Here is a 19,443-nt window from a genome sequence, read left to right as displayed (position 1 = left end):
AGTGGAGGAAGGCGGTTCCCAGGTAGGAGGAAGAAAGAGCTGGTGCCATCTCAATGAGATGCTTGAGGCGAGAAGGCAAATGGTGTTGGAGTGAAAAAGGGCGGGGGGGGGGGTGTTGCACGAGGTTAGGGTGGCCAGCAAGGACCAAAAGACACAGGTCCGTGTCAGATGGTATCTGAGCTAGTTCAGCGTGGGCTTTGGGTTCGGGCCTCTCTGGGAATGAATCTCAGTTACGCCTTTGCCAGCTGTGTGACTCCGGGTGGGTTACCTAACCTCTCTGGGGTCTTGTTTCCCTAACTATAGAATGGGTAAAATATTAATGTATTTTACCTCCTCGGGTTGTTGATTGGTACGCAGTAAGGCTCAATCAATGCTAGCTGTTACCATGTATCTTGAGCTTAAAAGGAGTCACAAAACAATCCTCAAGGGGCTTCCCTGGTTGGCTCAGTGGTTAAAAATCCACCTGCCAGGGCTTCCCTGGTGGTGCAGTGGTTGAGAGTCCGCCTGCTGATGCAGGGGACACGGGTTCGTGCCCCAGTCTGGGAAGATCCCACATGCCGCGGAGCGGCTGGGCCTGTGAGCCATGGCCGCTGAGCCTGCGCGTCCGGAGCCTGTGCTCCGCAACGGGAGAGGCCACGACAGTGAGAGGCCTGCGTACCGCAAAAAGACAAAACAAAACAAAAAAGAATCCGCCTGCCAATGCAGAGGACACGGGTTCGAGCCCTGGTCTGGGAAGATCCCACATGCCGCGGAGCAACTAAGCTCTTGCGCCACAACTACTGAGCCTGCGTGCCACAACTACTGAAGCCCGCGCGCTTAGAGCCTGTGCTCCGCAACAAGAGAAGCCACCGCAATGAGAAGCCCGCGCACCGCAACGAAGAGTAGCCCCTGCTCGCCACCACTAGAGAAAGTCCGCACTTAGCAACGAAGACCCAACACAGCCAAAAATAAATACATAAATAAAAATTAAAAAAAAAAAATCTCAAGCATTAATGGCAATACCAGACCAATCTCCTAATTTGCATCTTTAAGTATTTGGAATATGGTTAGCATTTTACAGAGAAGTAAACTGCCACTCAGGGACTAAAGCAGGCCAAGGGTTCACCTCACGGCTGTCATGCCGGAGCTGGGCCTTGGATTCGCATTATCTCATGCCCAAGGTAGGCAGGAATAGGGATGCAGGATTTCAGCATCCCGCCTCCCAGCTTCAGGACCCCGGTCAGAGGAGAACGGGCGGGGCGGTCCAGGGGCCGGAAGTCGGAAAGCCGACTTCCGTAAGTTTGACAGGCGTTCATTACAGCCAATCACCTGCGGGAAGCCTAGCCTGTGCCAAAGGCGAGGCAGCATTTTGGTGAGGAGGGCGGGACGCGCGAGGGCCTGGGCCTGGAAGGCGGCGGTGGGCGGGCTTCACGAGCGGCGGTCGCACTGACCAATGGGTGGTGGGCTCCACCTCTTGGGGGCGGGCCCTGGAGGGCGCGGTGACGTCGCACGGGTCGGCGCGTCGAGGCAGCCAAGGCTGCGGGGCCTGAGGACGCGGCGGTGGGCAGCGCGGCTGAGGGGCCGGTTCGCGGCGCGGGGCCGAGGAGGGTGCGGAGCGCGCTCGGTTCGAGGCTGGCGGGTTGGGGGGGCCCTTGGGGATCTTAGCGGGGGGGTACGTTTGGGGACCCGTGGGATTACTGGGCGGGAGAAGAAGCTGGGCCGGGGCCTGTGAGGGGCGTGGCGGTCTCTGGGACGCTGGAGCAGGGACGTCAGGGGCTGGGGAGATCTTTGAGGCGTCTCTGAAGGAAGCCGTCGGGGTCTGCCTTGGAGCTTGGGAGAAGGTCGGGGGAGAAGGACGATGGAGGAGACTCTCAGCTGTGGCCCTTTGAGGAGGCCCGTTGGGAGTGTGGAGACCGGGGTGGGGCCTTTGAAACCTGGAGGGGTGCCTTCGGGGACGGGGGGAGGAAGAAATTAGCTTTGCTAGAACGGTGGAGGTCAGGGGAAGCAAGAGCGGCTCGGGGCCTTTGGAGGAGCTTGGAAACTATTGTCCAGTTCCTGGGGAATTCAGGATTGGGGGGAGCAAGAGATTACCCACAGCGCTGCAGAGGGTCTTAAGAGACCAGCCGAGGAGGAGGGGTTAGTGGGTAAGGGAAAGAGGGGTTGAGGCCGCTGATGGGTAGGGAGATGGAAGCGTGTTGGAGGTCTGGCAGGGAATCAGGGAGCCCCAGCGTTTGGGGGTGTGAAGAGTGTGGGGAACTTGCAGGAGTGTGTGGGGCTCTGGACAAGCAGGTTGGGAGAAGCCTAGGAGGGAGAGGCAGAAGAAGACTGCGGTGCTGTGTGCGGCAGCAGAGATCTGTGGCTGGGAGCTATGGGGGTGGAGGTGGCACAGCTGGGCTAACACTGACCTCGGGGCGGTGTGGTATCTAAATGAGCCGACACATGGAATTGACCCGCCCACCAATTGCAAGTGCTTTCTACAATGACCGTGGAATTTCAGCATGGTGTGATGTGAAACCTCTTTTGGGGGAGCAGGTCACTCCATTGACCTAGAAGTAATGGCTGGCATCTCACTCCTTTCTTATTTCCCTGTCTCCTCCTCCAGGGTCACGGCTAGAGGACTCCCTGAGGTCCTGTCCCCCGGGCCACTGTGACTGGGTTTGCACTGGAGTGGAAGGTGCTGGAAGGCAGACCGGCCGCTATGTCCACATTCAGGCAGGAAGATGTGGAAGACCACTATGAGATGGGGGAGGAGCTGGGCAGGTGAGTTCTCCCCTCTGATGGGGCTCCGACCAGGGGAGAGACCCGCTGTGGGGTTTTCTGGGTGTATCTCCTCTCCTGTCCTTTATCCCACTCTCCAAGAAGGGATGAGTCGATATCATGTGCTGTGGAACGAGTTTGGGCTTTGGAGTCAGTCAGTCTGGGCCTGGAATTCTTGCTCTGACATCCTCTGTGCATTTCCTTTGGGGAGAAACATAACTGAGCACAAATGGCACCTAATACGGTGCTTGGAATTGGCGTGAGAGCAGTAGATGTTGGCAGGTTTTGTTGGTGAGGGTCTGTCCCTCTCTTTAATCCTCTCTTGTGGGAGGGCAGTTGAGTCTCCCCGGCTCTCGTACGTTTCCAGGGAAGGCCTCCCGTCTGGGCCTACACCCTTGCCAATGGTTGGCATTCTTGTGGGAAAGAGCGGAGGTTTCCCGATCCAGCCAGCAGCTGATTTCCTGCTGGGCTGGGCCTTGGAGCGTCCCCTGGGAGTGCCCCCTCCCCCCACTCCCCTCAGACCTGCCAGGCACCATCCTCCCCCCCACCCCACAGAGCTTCAGACCTTATTTGGTGAGTTTGTTGCTGGCCAGCCCCATGATGTCACCAGAATGGAATGTAAATAACTGAGCCATAACCGAGCTGTTCATCAGGCCTTTGCTGAGAGAGTGTATGGGGCTCATTTAGGATTCTGAAGTCCCTCCTTTAGGAATTTCCTCCGATAGAGTGGTAGAGAATGCAGGCCGTCTCCCCACCCCCAAAAAAGTCTCAGACTCTGTTGTTGAAAATGTATTAGGACCTGCTGCTGAGAGTAGTTTGGCAAAAGTCAGCAAAAATACCATGTATGTTCCCTTTAACCCACTGATTCTGCTGCTAGGAGTTAATTCCGTGGAAGTAGTACGTACATGGACCTAAGGATCTAGGGACAGGGAGAGTTGCTATAAGGACTTTCTGTGAGCAAAAGACAGGAAGCCTCTTCAGTGCCTGTCACAGCACCATAGCCTCATCGATGGAATATTACGCAGCCATTAAAAAGAGCCTGAAAAGAAACAAAATTGAGTTATCTGTAGTGAGGTGGATGGACCTAGAGTCTGTCACAGAGTGAAGTAAGTCAGAAAGAGAAAAACAAATGCTGTATGCTAACACAGATATATGGAATCTAAAAAAAAAAAAAAAAATGGTTCTGAAGAACCTAGGGGCAGGACAGGAATAAAGACGCAGACATAGAGAATGGACTTGGGGACACGGGGAGGGGAAGGGGAAGCTGGGACGAAGTGAGAGAGTAGCATGGCCTTATATATACTACTGAATGTAAAATAGCTAGCTAGTGGGAAGCAGCCGCATAGCACAGGGAGATCAGCTCGGTGCTTTGTGACCACCTAGAACGGTGGGATAGGGAGGGTGGGAGGGAGATGCAAGAGGGAGGGGATATGGGGATATATGTATATGTATAGCTGATTCACTTTATTATACAGTAGAAACTAACACACCATTGTAAAGCAATTATACTCCAATGAAAATGTTAAATAAAAAAAAGAGCCCAGCAACTTGTATAATGCAAGCCTTGTAGGGAGTTTATTGAAATTTTCTAGTAGCTGTGTCAATTTTAATAATTTTTAAAATAATTAACCTTTTTTAAATTAAATTTTAAAAATGTATTTATTTGGCTGCACTGGGTCTTGGTTGCAGCACGTGGGATCTTTGTTGCGGCATGCGGGGTCTTCAGTTGTGGCTTGCGGACTTCTTAGTTGTGGCGTGCATGAGGGATCTAGTTGCCTGACTGGAGATCGAACCCAGGCCCCCTACATTGGGAGCGTGGAGTCTTAGCCACTGGACCGCCAGGGAAGTCCTAATTTTAATGATTTTAATAATGTATTTTATTTAACCCAATATGTCAAACTGTTATCATTTTGCTTGTGATCATTATAGAAATTACTAATGAAATAGTTTACTGCCTTTTATTGATGTGCACCTTTGAAATCTGGTGTGTCTTGTACACTCACAGCACATGTCAATTCGAATGGGCTGGACAGCTTCCATGTGGCCAGTAGCTGCCATCTTGGACAGCGCTGCCCTATGTAATGATCCGGAACATTCTTGGAGACACATGAGGTGAAGGATTAATGCCACAGAACACTGTGCATACTGTGCTGCAATTTGTATAAATTACAGATGTTTGGACATCTGAGTCCTGCGCTGTTTTTTTGTTACATTTCCATTCATCTGTGAAAGGCCCTGCCAGGCAGGTACTGTTATTATCCTCATTTTATAGATAAAGAAACTGAGGCTGAGAGCAGGGAAGCGTCTTGCCCAAGGCTGTACAGACTAAAAGTGGCCAGGCAGGATTCAGACCTTGAGGCCACGCCCTGCCGGCTGCAAAGCCCAGGCGTGCTGGAGCCAGTGCTGGAACCAGAGGTGGGCGTCCAGCTTCTTCTGCCTGTCTCGAGCAAAGCACGGTCATGTTTCCTTGTCCCAAGAGTCACGGGCTGAATGAACTGGGAGTGAGTTTCTTTGTGCGCCTGTGCAGATGTGTATGGAGGGTTCTTTCCTCCTAATTCAAGTCACCTGGACAGTCTTGGGAAATAAATGAATCTGTTGTTGGTCATTGTAGACCTCCAGCCTGGCTTCCACGTCATGGAGAGCTGTGTGTGTCTGTATTCGTCAGCTCGGGCTGCTGTAGCAAAGTGCCTCAGACTGGAGGGCCTGAACAGTGGAGGTTGATTCTCTCACGGTGCTGAAGGCTGGACGTCCAAGGTCGAGGTGTCAGCAGGCTTGGTTCCCTCTGAGGCCTCTCTCCTTGGTGTGTAGACGGCTGCCTTCTCCCCATGTCCTCACATTTTCTTCCTCTGTGCATGTCTGTATCCTAATCTCCTGTCCTTATTATAATCTCCTTATAAGGACACCAGTCATACTGGATTAGGACCCACGCCAGTGATCTCATTTGTACTTAATTACCTCACATTTTGAGGTTCTGGGGGTTAGGATTTTGGGGGACACAATTCAGCACCTAACAGTGTCTTTGTCCCTCTTCCCATGAACTCTTTCTTTGTTAGTTTTTTTATTAGTTCAGCTTGGAATAAAGCTAGAGGGGAGAAAAATCCTTGTATTTGAGAATTAGGCCACACGTCCAGTGCTTAGCAGCGTTCCTGGCACGTGGTGAACACTCAGCCCTCGAAGTTATTACCGTCAGGCGTCATCGTGGGATGGAAGGTGGACCTGGAAGAACTTGCTTGGTTGATGTCGGCAGAGGGGAGGGGGAAAGGCCTTTCAGGTGTGGGGAATGTTAGCTAAGATGTGGAGGTGGGGGCAAGAGCATAGCGTGGATTTCTGAGCGGGGGGCGAGGCTTGATCAGGGACACTTGACACTTCTCGTCTGACCTGTGCTCTTGGCTTTTATACTAGTGTTTGAGTGTCTTGTTGCTGCTGTAACAAATTACCAGAACTTAGTGGCTTAGAAGAACACCCATTTATTATCATAAAGGTCTGGGAGTCAGGAGTCTAAAATGGACCTGCAGGGCTGGTCCTTCCGGAGGCTCCAGGGCAGCATTGGTTCCTGCCTTTTCCAGCTTCTAGAGGCGCCGCATCCCTGGCTCGCAGCCTCTCCTGCATCCTCACAGCCAGCAGCGCAGCATCTCCCATCTCGCTCTGCCTCTGATCCTCCCGCCTCCCTCTTACAAGGACCCTGTGATGACACTGGGCCCCCCAGGGAATCCAAGGTCATCCCCATCTCAGGGGCCTTAACTTAATTCTGTCTGTAAAGGCCCTCTGCCCCATGAGATGACGTGTCCACAGGTTCTGGGGATTCGGATGTGGACCCTTACTTAGCCTACCTTGGTTGGTAATAATTTGCACTCCCCACCTTGATCCTCACCTGCCTGAGTGTGCTCGGAGCATGTCTGCAGTGGTCTGCCGTGGGCGCCTTTGTGTCTTGATGCTCACGAGGGCAGCGCTTCAGGTGTTTGCTGGCTGCAGGTGGTCCTGGGCATCCCAGTGAGGTCCACTTACTGGGACACACCCAGTTGGGTCCCTTGGCTTTTCTGAGGGCCCTGCTGGCTTGGCAGAGGCGCCACTCACTCGTTTCTTGTTCTGTCTGGCCTGTCCTCCCTGTGCTGTCACCAACTTAAGAGACCCCTCCTGTCCCAAGGCCCGTCTGCACAATTCCTTCCTCTGCGTGCTCGTCCCCCATTTCCACAAGATGTCACGTAGTCACCTAGTCTCCTTTCCCTTGACCCCCAGTGGCGCCTGGTTGATGTTTCTTGTCTGGAATGTGTGCCTTCTGTCTTAGAATTAGTTTCTCTGCTCACGTGTGTGTTCATGTATCCTCTGGAGGCTGGGGTGCATGACCCATGGCCTTTGGGCCACATCCGGCCCTCACCTAGTTCAGTATGGCCCGCCCACAAACGTAGGATGGTTTTTTCCTTGTTTAAAGGGTTATAAAAACACACAAGAATTGTGACAGAGACCACATAGCCCGTAAAGCTTAAAATATTTACCCTCTGGCCTTTTTCACTCAATTCTTGAGTGAAAGCAAGTTAACGTAAGTTCCTAGATAACGAAAGAATACGGACGTTGGACAGCTCCCTGGAGTGCAATAAAGAGAGTTTCTCTTTCTCTTCAGATACCAGGGGTCTTGAGATACAAGTCACACACCATACAATTTACTCATTTAAAGTGTACAATTTAATGATCTTTCGTACATTCACAGGGTCTTACAACCATCACCATTAAATACTTTCAGAACGTTTCCATCACTCCAAAAGGAAACCTCATCCCCATGAGCAGGCACACCCCCATTCCCTCCCCCAGCCCAACAACCAGGAATCCACCCCCTGTGTCTGTGGATTTGCCTGTTCTGGACGTTTCCCACCAATGGAATCACACCCTGTGTGTCCTTCTGTGTCTGGTTTCTCTCACTGAGCATTGTGTTCTCAGGGTCCATCCACGTTGCAGCGAGTGTCAGTGCCTCTCTCCTCTTCATGGCTGAGTGATGTGCCCGTGTGTGGAGGGACCACATTTTGTGTATCCATCATCCGTTGAGGGACATTTGGGTTATTTCCATCTTATGGCTACTGTGAATAATGGTGCTGTGCACATTTGTGTGCAAGTTTCTGTGGAGCGATGTTCCTGGGTCCGATGGTAACTCCATGTTTCACCTTTTGAGGAACCGCCAGACTGTTTTCCACTGCGGCTGCCCCGTCTCACACTCCTACCAGCCATGCACCTGGGTTCTGGTTTCTCCACATCCTCACTCTTCTCTCTTGTTGTGAAAATGTGTGTACTTCTTTCACTCTGCCTATTGAATAAGAAGCTCTTTTTTTTTAAAGTGATAGACATCCTTTTATTTATTTATTTTTTGGCAGAGCCACATGGCATGCGGGATCTTAGTTCCCCGACTAGGGATTGGCCCCGTGCCCCCTGCACTGGGAGCATGGAGTCTTAAACACTTGCACTCCAGGGAAGTCCCTGAATAAGAAGCTCTTTTGAACTCAGTGGTTTTTTATCTTTTCTTAGATTTTAAACAATGATGAAATAACGCTGTGAGAAGTTGAATCTTATAGAGTCATATCAAATAAAAAGTAAAAACCCCTTTTCACTGCCCTCAGTCGCGCTCCTCAGAGATGTCTCTTGCTCACAGCTTGGTGTGTGTCCTTCAGACCTCTTTTCCGGCATCTACACACATAAACATACCTGTATAGGTGGGTACAGCATGTACCTTTTTTACCCAGAAAAATCTTGTTCTTTGTGTTATCCTGCAGTTGTCTTCACTGAGCCGGTCTTCACGGGTATCTGTCTTTTCTTTTTTTAAAATTATTTTATTATTTTAACTATTTATCTTTGGCTGCGTTGGGTCTTTGTTGCTGCGCATGGGCTTTCTCTAGTTGCAGTGAGCAGGGGCTACTCTTCGTTGCGGTGCACAGCCTTCACATTGCCATGGCTCTTCTTGTTGCAGAGCACGGGCTCTAGGCACGCGGACTTCAGTAGTTGTGGCACACGGGCTCAGTAGTTGTGGCTCGCGGGCTCTAGAGCGCAGGCTTAGTAGTTGTGGCGCACGGGCGTAGTTGCTGTGCGGCATTTGGGATCTTCCCAGACCAGGGCTTGAACCCATGCCCCCTGCATTGGCAGGTGGATTCTTAACCACTGCACTACCCAGGAAGTCCATGGGTGTCTTTCTGGTCAGCACGTGGAGAGTCGTTCTTTTCCAAGACTGCGAAAATTCTGCCTGACTTACCATGATGGGAGTCCAGCTCCCTTTTGATAAACGTGGAGCTGTTTCTGTTCTTTCACTGCTGCAGAAACGCCAGGTAGCCACTGTATTATGCACCAATTTGCACTCGCGTGGGAGCACCCCTGCTGGGTGGGGTGCATTCTCCAGCTGGTGGGGTGCACCTCAGCATGGCGCCAGGAGCTGGGACGAACTGTCCCAGGAGGTTGCGTCATCCGAGCGCGGCCTGGTCCCAAGAGTCCTGTGTCCCTCTCGGCGCCCACTCCCCACTCTCCCCTCCCCCTCTGTCCCTGCAGCGGCCAGTTTGCGATTGTGCGGAAATGCCGGCAGAAGGGCACCGGGAAGGAGTACGCGGCCAAGTTCATCAAGAAGCGCCGCTTGTCGTCCAGCCGCCGGGGGGTCAGCCGGGAGGAGATCGAGCGGGAGGTGAACATCCTGCGGGAGATCCGGCACCCCAACATCATCACGCTGCACGACATCTTTGAGAACAAGACCGACGTGGTGCTCATCCTGGAGCTGGTCTCGGGCGGGGAGCTCTTCGATTTCCTGGCGGAGAAGGAGTCGCTGACAGAGGACGAGGCCACCCAGTTCCTCAAGCAGATCCTGGACGGCGTCCATTACCTGCACTCCAAGCGTATCGCCCACTTCGACCTCAAGGTAGCCTCGCTGGGCCCTCAGGACAAAGCTGGGGACCAGCCTGACCAGGGAGGGTGAGGATGGGGGCCGAGAGGGTCCACCTCCCCTCGGCACAGGATGTCCTTGCCCGGGGCACTGGGGAGATGGACTGGCTCAGGCCTGGACCTGTGCGGGGTCAGCCTGCACAAACCCCGCATGCTGGGATTGGGAGGTGCTCAGGGACAACCTGGTGCTGTTCCCTGAGGTGGCGGGCCAGCAGCAGCACTGCCTCCCGCCCAGCACCCTGCCTTCCCGCCCTGCCTCCAGCCAGAGAACATCATGCTCCTGGACAAAAATGTGCCCAACCCGCGGATCAAGCTCATCGACTTTGGCATCGCTCACAAAATCGAAGCAGGGAACGAGTTCAAGAACATCTTTGGCACCCCGGAGTTCGTGGGTAAGGCCCGGTGTGGGCCTTGGGGGCACTGGAGGATTTCCAGCTGGCATGGGGTGAGGCACGCCCACTGGCCTCAGGTTTCCCTTCCTGGCCCTGGCGCTGGACACGGGGAACTTAAGGCCTGGCGTTGGTGCTGTCACCGTCCCGGCTTTCCCTGCCGAGGGCCAGCCTTGCCTGAGTGGGCACTGTCCGCTGGTTCCCCCTTAGCCATACCCGGCACCTGACCCTGTCTCCCTGTCTCTGCAGCTCCCGAGATTGTCAACTACGAGCCCCTGGGTCTGGAGGCGGACATGTGGTGAGTGGGGGGCGGCGGGCCCAGGGCTGCCCTCGTTGCTTCTCCTCAGGGCATCCCCCATCTGTCCCCAGGAGCTGCCGGTCACAGCCGCAGGCCGGGGTGTAGCCTGTTCTCCTGGTCTTGGAGCTGTGGGGCAGGGGCAGGACAGACTGCTGCCTTAGAACAGGGTTGGCCGACGACCCAGGCCCATGAGCTCGGAATGGTTCTCACGTTTCTGGAGGGTGTTAAAAACACACAAACGTGTGGCAGAGACCATCTGTGGCCCCCAAAGCCCCGCTCAGCGTCTCGCCCTTTAGAGAAGGAGTTTGCCAGCCCTACCCTCGGCCACAGCAGCCCCGTCGAGGGCCCCACGTCTGTGGTGCCTTTGGGCTCTGTCCACACCGCCCCGACCCCGGCCAGTTTGAGCCTGAACAGGCAGGTGTGGTCAAAGGCGCTTCCGTGTCCAGTCCTGAGACCCTCTGAGCAGAGCGAGGGCCTTGCTGGGGGCTGTGCAGCCCCTGGAGGGAGAGGGTCCCTGGGGCTGATGGGCCTGCTGCCGACCGGGCTCTGGGTCCCCCAGCCCCCTTGGGGCTCTGGGGTTGGGGTGCTGTGCCCCTGGCTGAGCTGACCCCCATCTCTTCTGTGTGTTCTCTTCCAGGAGCATTGGTGTCATCACCTACATCCTGTGAGTACCTGCTCGGCACTTCCTGCCCCCTCCCGGGGCCCTGCTGGGTCAAGAGGAGGGTAGGGAGGCTTCTGTGTGGGGACAGCAAGTGGAAGGCAGCACCCTCAGTTCTCTGACGTGTCGCGGCACTTGGGAACTCTGGATGGATGGACGAATGCATGAGTGAATGAATGAATTTGTGCAGGAGAGAGAGGTGTGTTCAGGAGAGTTCAGAAGGCAGGGCCTCATCGTGTGAAACAACCGTGCAAGGCCCTGGGCCGGGACGGCATGTCCCCGTCATCCTCCGGCTGGCAGCTCCTAGGCATGGTGGACTCAATCACGGGCCTGTTGGAGAGTAACTCAGCCTCCAGCCCCTCCCCTTCCTGGAGGTCAGGGGTGAGGATGAAAGTTCCATCACTGTAACCCCACTTGCTGGTTCCCTGGCCACCGGCCCCCTCCTTAGGGCCGTTCCAAAGTCACCTCAGTGGCATCAACTCAGGTGTGGTTGGAGGGGGCTTGTTGTGAACAACAAAAACACTCCTTTCATCTCAAACCCCGAGCTGTTTTAGGAAAGGGAACAAAGACCAAATATTATAACAGAAGATGCTGCCACCTTGGGTTTTAGGAAATGACAAGGGTTTTTGGATCTGTGTACTGAGGATTGGAGTGAAGACCACATATACATTTGTCACCCTAAGTCACAGCATCACGTACCCATAACCTCACAGTGTGGTGCTGTGGCCTCAGTGCAGCATGTCTGGAAGACACATGACGTCTGCAGTGTCGGCCAGGACTCCCCGCCACCTCCCCCCAAAGTTAGCCGTTTTCCCTCTAACTGCTACACGCTTCAGGGAAGTGCTTCGAGGCTGTGCGTCTACGTAGCTGCCTTGAGATTCTGCAGAGATTTTGCCCACTCGTTTCAGCACCCCTCACTGGCTGGGCAGTGGATTTTCACTGCCTCTGGTTGGAGGCTGGGCACAGTTGTGGTTGGTGGCCCGGGGCCCGGCATCGCCCTTCCTCCACGTCTGCCCCCTTTATGGGCATGGCGGAGTCGGGTGGTGGCCTGGGCAGTGGCCTTGTTGTGGGGTGACTGCAGGGATGTCCGGCCCCACTGAGCCCGGTGTCCGCCTTCCAGTTTGAGTGGCGCGTCACCATTCCTGGGAGAGACCAAGCAGGAGACCCTGACCAACATCTCGGCCGTGAACTACGACTTTGACGAGGAGTACTTCAGCAACACCAGCGAGCTGGCCAAGGACTTCATCCGCCGGCTGCTCGTCAAAGACCCCAAGTAGGAGCGCTGGGCTGGGCAGGGAGGGCCTGGCAAGGCCCCCAGGATGGGCGCTCTGGCCGAGGACAAGTAACACATCCGTCCGAGCCGCCACCTTCCTGTTATTGGGAATTGGGCGCGGCTTCTGCTTTGGGCTGGAGATAGCACAGAGGAGTTAGGTCGGCCCTTTTTTTTTTTTTTTTGCGGGTACGTGGGCCTCTCTCTGTTGTGGCCTCTCCAGTTGCAGAGCACAGGCTCTGGACGTGCAGGCCCAGCGGCCACGGCTCACGGGCCCAGCCGCTCCACGGCACGTGGGATCTTCCCGGACCGGGGCACGAACCCTTGTCCCCTGCATCGGCAGGCGGACTCCCAACCACTGCACCACCAGGGAAGCCCGGTCGGCCCTCTTAAGAAGCTGTCCTTAAGCTTTGAATCTGTGGCCAACGCGTTTGAGATAGGAAGTTTTTTATAAGATTCCAGATTACTATTTGTTTTTTTTCCTAGAAAAAAAATCTAATTGTGCTGGCAGCACGGAGCCTTCATTCACACAGAGGTGCTCCCGTGGGCCACAGTCCTCCCCAGCCTCCTCCTATACGTGCCTGAGTTGTGAGACCCCAGTGTTAGGTGTCAACACTGTGAATGAAACCCCTCAGAAAACATGGAGACCCTGGAGTCCGCACCCCCAGTCCCCTTGATGGGCTCCTTGTGGTTGGCCAAGCAGAGTGGAAGCTCTTCATGGTGCCTGTATTTTCACGGTCATTTCAGGGACTTGCTGCTGGGCTGGAGGGTGACTTTAGGGACTTGGGAGGGTCCCCAGGGGTGGGTGCCTGAGTCAGCCACAGGTGGGGCTGAGAGCCAGAGCTGCAGCAGGGAGAGTATGGCTCACCCCTTCCTGCTGTCTGCGTTGGGGAGGATGGTAAAGTGGCCCACGTGCAACTAACTAAGGTTGGGGGCTCTTCCAGGAGGAGAATGACCATTGCCCAGAGCCTGGAGCATTCCTGGATCAAGGTGAGGCAGTGGGGCTGCCCCCACGTAGGCATGGCAGGTGTGAGCAGCCCCTGGCATGGGGGAGGGTCCCCAGGGGAGCGGACCCGGACGGTGTGGGGTGCGGGGTGTGCATGGACGTGGTGTTGGAGCCATCTCACGGAGGCGCCGGCTGGAGTCCACGGCCCCTCTGCACGTAGCAGAGCTCCCTCCCCAGAACTTCCCAGAAAGGGGTCACCTCCAGGCCCGGGTTAGGGTTGGCAACCTCTGTAAAGAGCCAGAGAGTAAATGCTTTTGGCTCTGTGGTCTGTGGCACGGCCAGGTAGTCTGCCATCCATTCTCGGCTCGGCTGTCAGAGCGTGGAAGCACCAGGAGCATGTGTACGTGAATGGGCAGGGCTGAGTGCCGACGAAAAGCGAGCGGAGGGCCGGGCGTGGGCCGGGGGGGTCTCCCCCTGCCGGCCCCCCAGTCCAAGGCACCCTCCCCTCCCGCTGCAGGCGATCCGGCGGCGGAACGTGCGGCGGGAGGACAGTGGCCGCAAGCCGGAGCGGCGGCGCCTGAAGACGGCCCGCCTCAAGGAGTACACCATCAAGTCGCACTCGAGCATGCCCCCCAACAACACCTACGTCAACTTCGAGCGCTTCTCCAAGGTGCTGGAGGAGGTGGCAGTGGCCGAGGAGGGCCTGCGTGGGCTCGAGCACAGCCGGCGCCTGTTCCACGAGGACATCGAGGCGCTGACGGCAATCTACGAGGAGAAGGAGGCCTGGTACCGCGAGGAGAACGAGAGCATCGGCCAGGACCTGCGGCGGCTGCGCCAGGAGCTGCACAAGACGGAGGCGCTCCAGCGGCAGGCCCAGGAGGAGGCCAAGGGCGCCCTGCTGGGGGCCAGCGGGCTCAGGCGCCGCTTCAGCCGCCTCGAGAACCGCTACGAGGCGCTGGCCAAGCAGGTGGCCTCCGAGATGCTATTTGTGCAGGATTTGGTGCGCGCCATGGAGCAGGAGAAGCTGCAGGGGGGGGAGTGCAGCCTCCGCTAGGGCCGCTCGGGGCGCAGTGTCCTGCACCCCGGGGGGAGCCCCCCGTCACCCTGGTGTGGCCCTGGATGCGCTCCACATGGCCCAGGAGTCCACGGCTGAGGGGAGGGCTTTGGCCCGGCTCTGCACCAGGAGGATGTGTCTGATGTGGGCCTTCTCTGTGCAACCCGAGTCTTCCCCCCACAGGCCCCAGCTCAGCCCCTCCCTCCTGCATCTCGACTCTGGGGGCTTCTGGGACAGCATCACCACAGGAACTCTGCAAGAGGTTGACACCACCAAGGCAGCTCTGGCCGTGGTGGACACAGATGCCTCACACGTGGCAGGGTGTAGGGGTGGCAGCCTCCATGTGCAGGGCCTGGGTCAGCGGCTGCAGGACCTCCATGTGGTCTGAGTGCTTGGAGCCTTGGTGTGGGGACGGGGGTGTCTGAGTGCCCTGGGCTCGCCCCTGGGGCTCAGACTTGGAGGGGCCTCTGCTCGACACCCCGGCTCCTCCTGTTCTGGAGACGGATGGCTGCTCCTCCAGGGTCCGTGGTGGAGGTGGTCTCTGAGCCCAGCTCTTCAGATACCCCAGCCCCTCGCAGGGCCCCCAGCCTGGGGCTGGGCACCAGGGCCAGAGCTGAGGAGATGACGCAGCCCTCGAGGAGGTGTGGGTCTGGGGGTTGTACTGGGGGCAGTGTGTGGCAGGGCACAGCGCCTGGATGCAGTAAAGGAAACATCTGCAAAGCTGAGTCTCTACTCTCACCCTGAGGCAGGCCCGCTGGGGGCCGGGAAGGGGGGAAGAGCTGTGGCCGCCTGGAGCCTCCTGCAGCGGCAGGCTGTGGAACCATCCCCTCCTCTCCAGCTCCCTGTCAACGCACAGCGCTGACTCTTCGGCGGGGGTGGGGGCGGGGGTCCCACCCACTGCCCTGCCCCGTGTCACTCCCTCCCCCAGTGCTGCCTTCAGGACAGCACCTCTCGGGTGGGCCCCACGGAGTAGCTGCTGGAGGCCCGTGTTCCCAGCGTCCCCTCCCTGGAGAGCCCCAGGGCCCCTTACAAACGCCCCACCCCATGCTCCGTGCCGCCTATTTGACTGCCTCTGCTGGCCTGGTGTTTTCAGGGACTCCCTCTCCGGTGGAGGTGGAGCCTTGGAGGTGGAGCCTTGGCGAGTGCTGGCCTGGACTGCAGGGTTAAGAGGGTTTCAGCGGGCAGTGCCGCTGTGCGCCACTAGGTGCTGCCCTGGAGCGGGTTCTTGCGCCCCAGAGAGAGTGCCCTGAGAGCCAGGCTTCAGTGGAACGTGGGTCTCCGGCTGGTGGCCACTCTGAGCTCGGAGTTCTCTGCTGCTGGTTGTGTTAATTGAGGGACCCCTGTGCAGCCCCCCTTGGCCCGAGAGGAATCCTCAGGACAGAGGCCAGCCCAGGCTGAGTGCAGGGAGGAGCTGGGCAGGCGGGCAGGTACTCCACCTGTGGCCCTGGCTGGGGCTCAGGCCCAGGACCCTGCGGGGCCGAGGAGGCCTTGGGACCTAGATGTGGGCTTGGCGTGGGTGGGGGTGGGCCCGCTGTACGCCCCTCGTGAGCTCCACTGCATGACACACACACCTCTAAGCGTATGTGTGCTGCTCGGAGGCGTGTGTGTCAGCTTAGAGGAAGTGAAGCGTGGCTTCCCTGGCGTCCTGCTCGTCTCTGCTTGGGCCCGGGCAGGGGCAGCCAGCCTTGGCAGTCACCTGGTGCCACGGCCTCTCCGCCCTCTTGTGTCTCCCCCTCTCTGTCACTGCCTGCTCCCACAGCCCTGGGGGGCCTTGGAGGCTGCTCCAACCTTGGGGCTCAGGTGGACTGGGCCTCTTGTTGTTGCCGTGAGGTGGAGGCGTCCAGGCAGCTAGAGTGAGTTTGGAGGGGTTTCCTGTCCCTTGGCTCCTCCTGAGACGCTGCTGGATCACATGTGGGCTGCCCTGCACCGCGCTGGGCCCTCCCGGAGGAGATGTCCTTGCCGCTCTTGCTCCCACTCGCCTCGGCCTCTGGGTCTGGAACGTGGTTCCAAAGAGGGCCCTTCTGACCCTCTTCCTCCTTCCTAGCGGCCTGCTCGACCTTCTGTTGCCTCGTTCCATGCATCCCTCCCCGCACCGGTTTTTTAAAACTAAATTTAGAAAAATTGAGATAAGGCTTACTGTACAATTCATCCCTTTTCATTTGTCTGTTTTTGACCAACAACTTCCACTTTTAAAATCTCAGTAAATTTCAGTTTGTCGAATGGTTGGACCCACTCAGGTTTCTCCAGTTGGTCTGTGATTCCTCCACAGCTGTCACCTGGTTATTAGGCCTTCAAGGCAGGGCTCTGAGCAGCAGATCCCCTGATGGTGCGTTGCAAAGCGCGGTCGGCCCACGGCAGGAAAGGGGCACCCAGCATGGATAGTTGTATAACATCAGTAGGCTGTGGTCTGGGTGCCTCTGACGGGAAGGGAGGAGCTTCCGTGTAGTGCTAGAGGGTCTCCAGACCCCGAGGGGGGTGAGCCGGAGGCTCCCTGAAGGCCTCAGGGGACCAGTGAATAGCATTCATCCAGCCGTCATTTCCCCAGTCATGCCAGTTCTGTGGGCCCCACGTCAGGCCCTGGGAGATGGCGGTAGGAGGTGGATACGATGGTCTGTCCCGATAGGGGCAGGGGCGGGGCCCTCACCCATCCAGCCTTTCTGATGGAGACTTCTGGGTAGAAACCACGTTTCCCTTTGGACTCACACCTGCCCTTTCAGTATCCAAAGCACCTCTGTGCTGAGGGCAAATTCCCCAGAGTCTTCAGTGGGTAACATGAGCAGGTGTCTTTGCTTTGGAGATTACCTCTGCCCCCTGACCCGGGTTATCTTGCTCAGTGCAGCCTCGGCATCCTCAATCTGTCAGTTAAGGGCACAGGGAACCACACTTTGTGGTCATAAAGCACCTCCCAGTGTATCTGGCCCATGCAAGCACTTACAAATAGTGCTGTCTCTTTGTAGAGCCCCTGGGGCTGACGTGCTGTTATTAATGTTGTCTGTGGCAGGCAGGCCCCAGAGTGGCCCCCATGTAGCCCCGCCTCCTGCTCCCCACCCCCTGGAGAGCAGGCTGGCCTCGTGGCAGGTTCTGACCAACAGAACTCTGGGAAAGTGATGGAGTCGCTTCCGTGGTTAGGCTGCACAGCCTATGATTTCCATCTTGCCAGCTGACTCCCTTGCTGGCTTTGATGCAGTGAGCCGTCATGTTGGACAGGCCCACGTGGCAAGGAACAGCCAGCAAGCAGCGAAGCCCACCGACCACGTGAGGGGTCCTAACAGTGGGCCCCTCCCTAGTTGAGCCTTTGGATAAAACCCAGCCTGGACTGACAACCTGGATTGCAGCCTCCTGAGGGACCCTGAGCACAGGACCCAGGTAAGCCAATCAAGACTCCTGACCCACAACTGTGAGATGATAACGCGTATTGCTTTAAGGCACTAGGTTTGTGGTGATTTGTTACACAGCAGTAGCTGAGTCATGCTGATGAAGGTGTGCTGCATCCACTTACAGGTTCACCGAGCAATTCAACTCTCGCTTCCCCTCTTTTGGTACCCTGTCCCTCTGCCACGCCCTCTGCCCCTTTTCTTTCAGGGGTGTGATTGGGGGGGCTGCATGTTAGCACCTTCTGCTCTGAGGAGAGAGGGCTCCCAGCAGGTCTGCAGAGCGAAGGCTCCCCACATCTCTTTTTTGTTTGTTTGTTTTTTAAATATTTATTTGGTTGCACCAGGTCTTAGTTGCAGCACGTGGGCTCAGTTGCAGCACACGGGCTCCTTAGTTGTGGCATGCGAACTCTTAGTTGCAGCATGCATGTGGGATCTAGTTCCCTGACCAGGGTTGAACCCGGGCCCCCTGGATTGGGAGGATGGAGTCCTATCCACTGCACCACCAGGGAAGTCCCCCCTGCATCTGGTTTTGCTCTTATGCAAAGTGGAAATGTCTTCTTGCCTGCTTCTTGAGACGGATGCGGGGGGAGCCGTGAACCCTGTCCCTGCAGCTGGCGAGAGTCAGGCTGGACCTGCCCCGAGGTTCGCTTAGGGTTTGGCTGCCATGTGCATGAAGCTCGTTGCAAGGAAGGTGTTGAAAGCCCGTGTTTATCTCAGAGCAAAGCTTGCGCAGAGGATGGCGAGTGAGGGAGGCTGAGCTATCACCGCCGGCTCCGCCCCGAAACTGCGGTGATACCCCTCCCTGCCTGCCGCACAGTGGTGGTGCTCCCCCGCCTGTCCCCCCCGCCCCCCCGAGACGCTATGAGGAGTAACCGGGAACCTGGAGAGCACTGTGGAAGCTGATCAGGTCAGAGGGATGAGACCTCAGACCAGCAGAGCTCGTGTCCCCGGGTAGGTCAAGTTCTCCAAGTGGACATTGTGACACCAGCTGCAGAGAGAGACAGCAGCGGGCACAGGGGTCACGATCGTGCCTCTAGACACACTCAGCCCTACACCCCCGCCGCTGGGGAGGGGAGAGGGTCTGGGAGGGCTCAGATTTTGGGCGGTCAGCAGAGTCCAAGCTTTATTAGATTGAAATCACAAGGGTCAGAGAAGGTCAACATCATTATCGCTTAGGTTCCAGCTTGATCTGGTGGCTGAGCTCTTGAGGGGGCTAAAGTTTGGCAAAACAGGGACTTCCCTGGCGGTCCAGTGCTTAAGACTTCATGCTGTCAATGCAGGGGGCACGGGTTCCATCCCAGGTCGGGGAACTGAGATCCCCGCATGCTGCGGCAGGCAGTAAATAAATAAATTTGGCAGAACAGCTCAAGAAAGTGCTTCTGGCGAGTCTTTACAACTGATTTATTATCTTCGCTGTTGTTCCTTTTCTTGTCTGATAACAGTCTTTCATCCCTGCATTCTTTTGTTTCCTTAAGCTCACTAGTTATTAAGATCTGTTCAAGGACAAACACTGTGGCCAGGCTTAGATCCCAAAATGGCTTAGGCCAAAAAATGGCTTCTCTGATGTCAAGAAAGCCGCGTCTGATTCTGTTTCTCGGACCCGTACCATATCTGCTTACATCCCCTCCCTCAGGGCGGGGTGCATCCCTGGTGAGGCAGCCTGGGGCTGTGGCAAAATGCCCTCCCGGGCTGGGCAGGGACAGACCTGCTGGTCATGGTTGGGCTGCTGAGCCAGAGGCTCTTGGGTCAGTGACTTGTATTTTTTTTTTTTTTTGGCCGCACTGCATGGCATGCGAGATCTTAGTTCCTCGACCA

At 56.5% G+C, this 19,443-nt stretch overlaps 1 protein-coding gene across 6 annotated transcripts; it reads left to right on the top strand.

Moving 5' to 3' along the window:
* The first annotated feature begins 1,441 nt into the window (after positions 1-1,441).
* Positions 1,442-16,487, top strand: DAPK3 (death associated protein kinase 3). 6 transcript variants are annotated; one of them, XM_033400750.2, is made up of 9 exons: positions 1,442-1,587; positions 2,582-2,739; positions 9,256-9,616; positions 9,875-10,031; positions 10,278-10,326; positions 10,964-10,990; positions 12,105-12,257; positions 13,199-13,244; positions 13,718-16,487. In XM_033400750.2, exons 2-9 carry the CDS (start codon positions 2,678-2,680, stop codon positions 14,252-14,254), a joined length of 1,392 nt encoding a protein of 463 aa, XP_033256641.1. In that variant the 5' UTR covers positions 1,442-1,587; positions 2,582-2,677; the 3' UTR covers positions 14,255-16,487. The 6 variants fall into 6 exon arrangements, with proteins under 6 accessions (XP_033256641.1, XP_004277253.1, XP_049563148.1 ...); XM_004277205.4 differs by having other exon boundaries at positions 1,443-1,587; positions 9,902-10,031; XM_049707191.1 differs by having other exon boundaries at positions 1,464-1,603.
* The last annotated feature ends 2,956 nt before the right edge of the window (positions 16,488-19,443 follow it).

Source organism: Orcinus orca, chromosome 3 (assembly GCF_937001465.1).
Source record: "Orcinus orca chromosome 3, mOrcOrc1.1, whole genome shotgun sequence".
In the NCBI taxonomy this organism is placed as follows: Eukaryota; Metazoa; Chordata; class Mammalia; order Artiodactyla; family Delphinidae; genus Orcinus; species Orcinus orca.
Note: the sequence above shows the minus strand (reverse complement) of the source record. Positions and strands in the feature narration are given on the sequence as shown.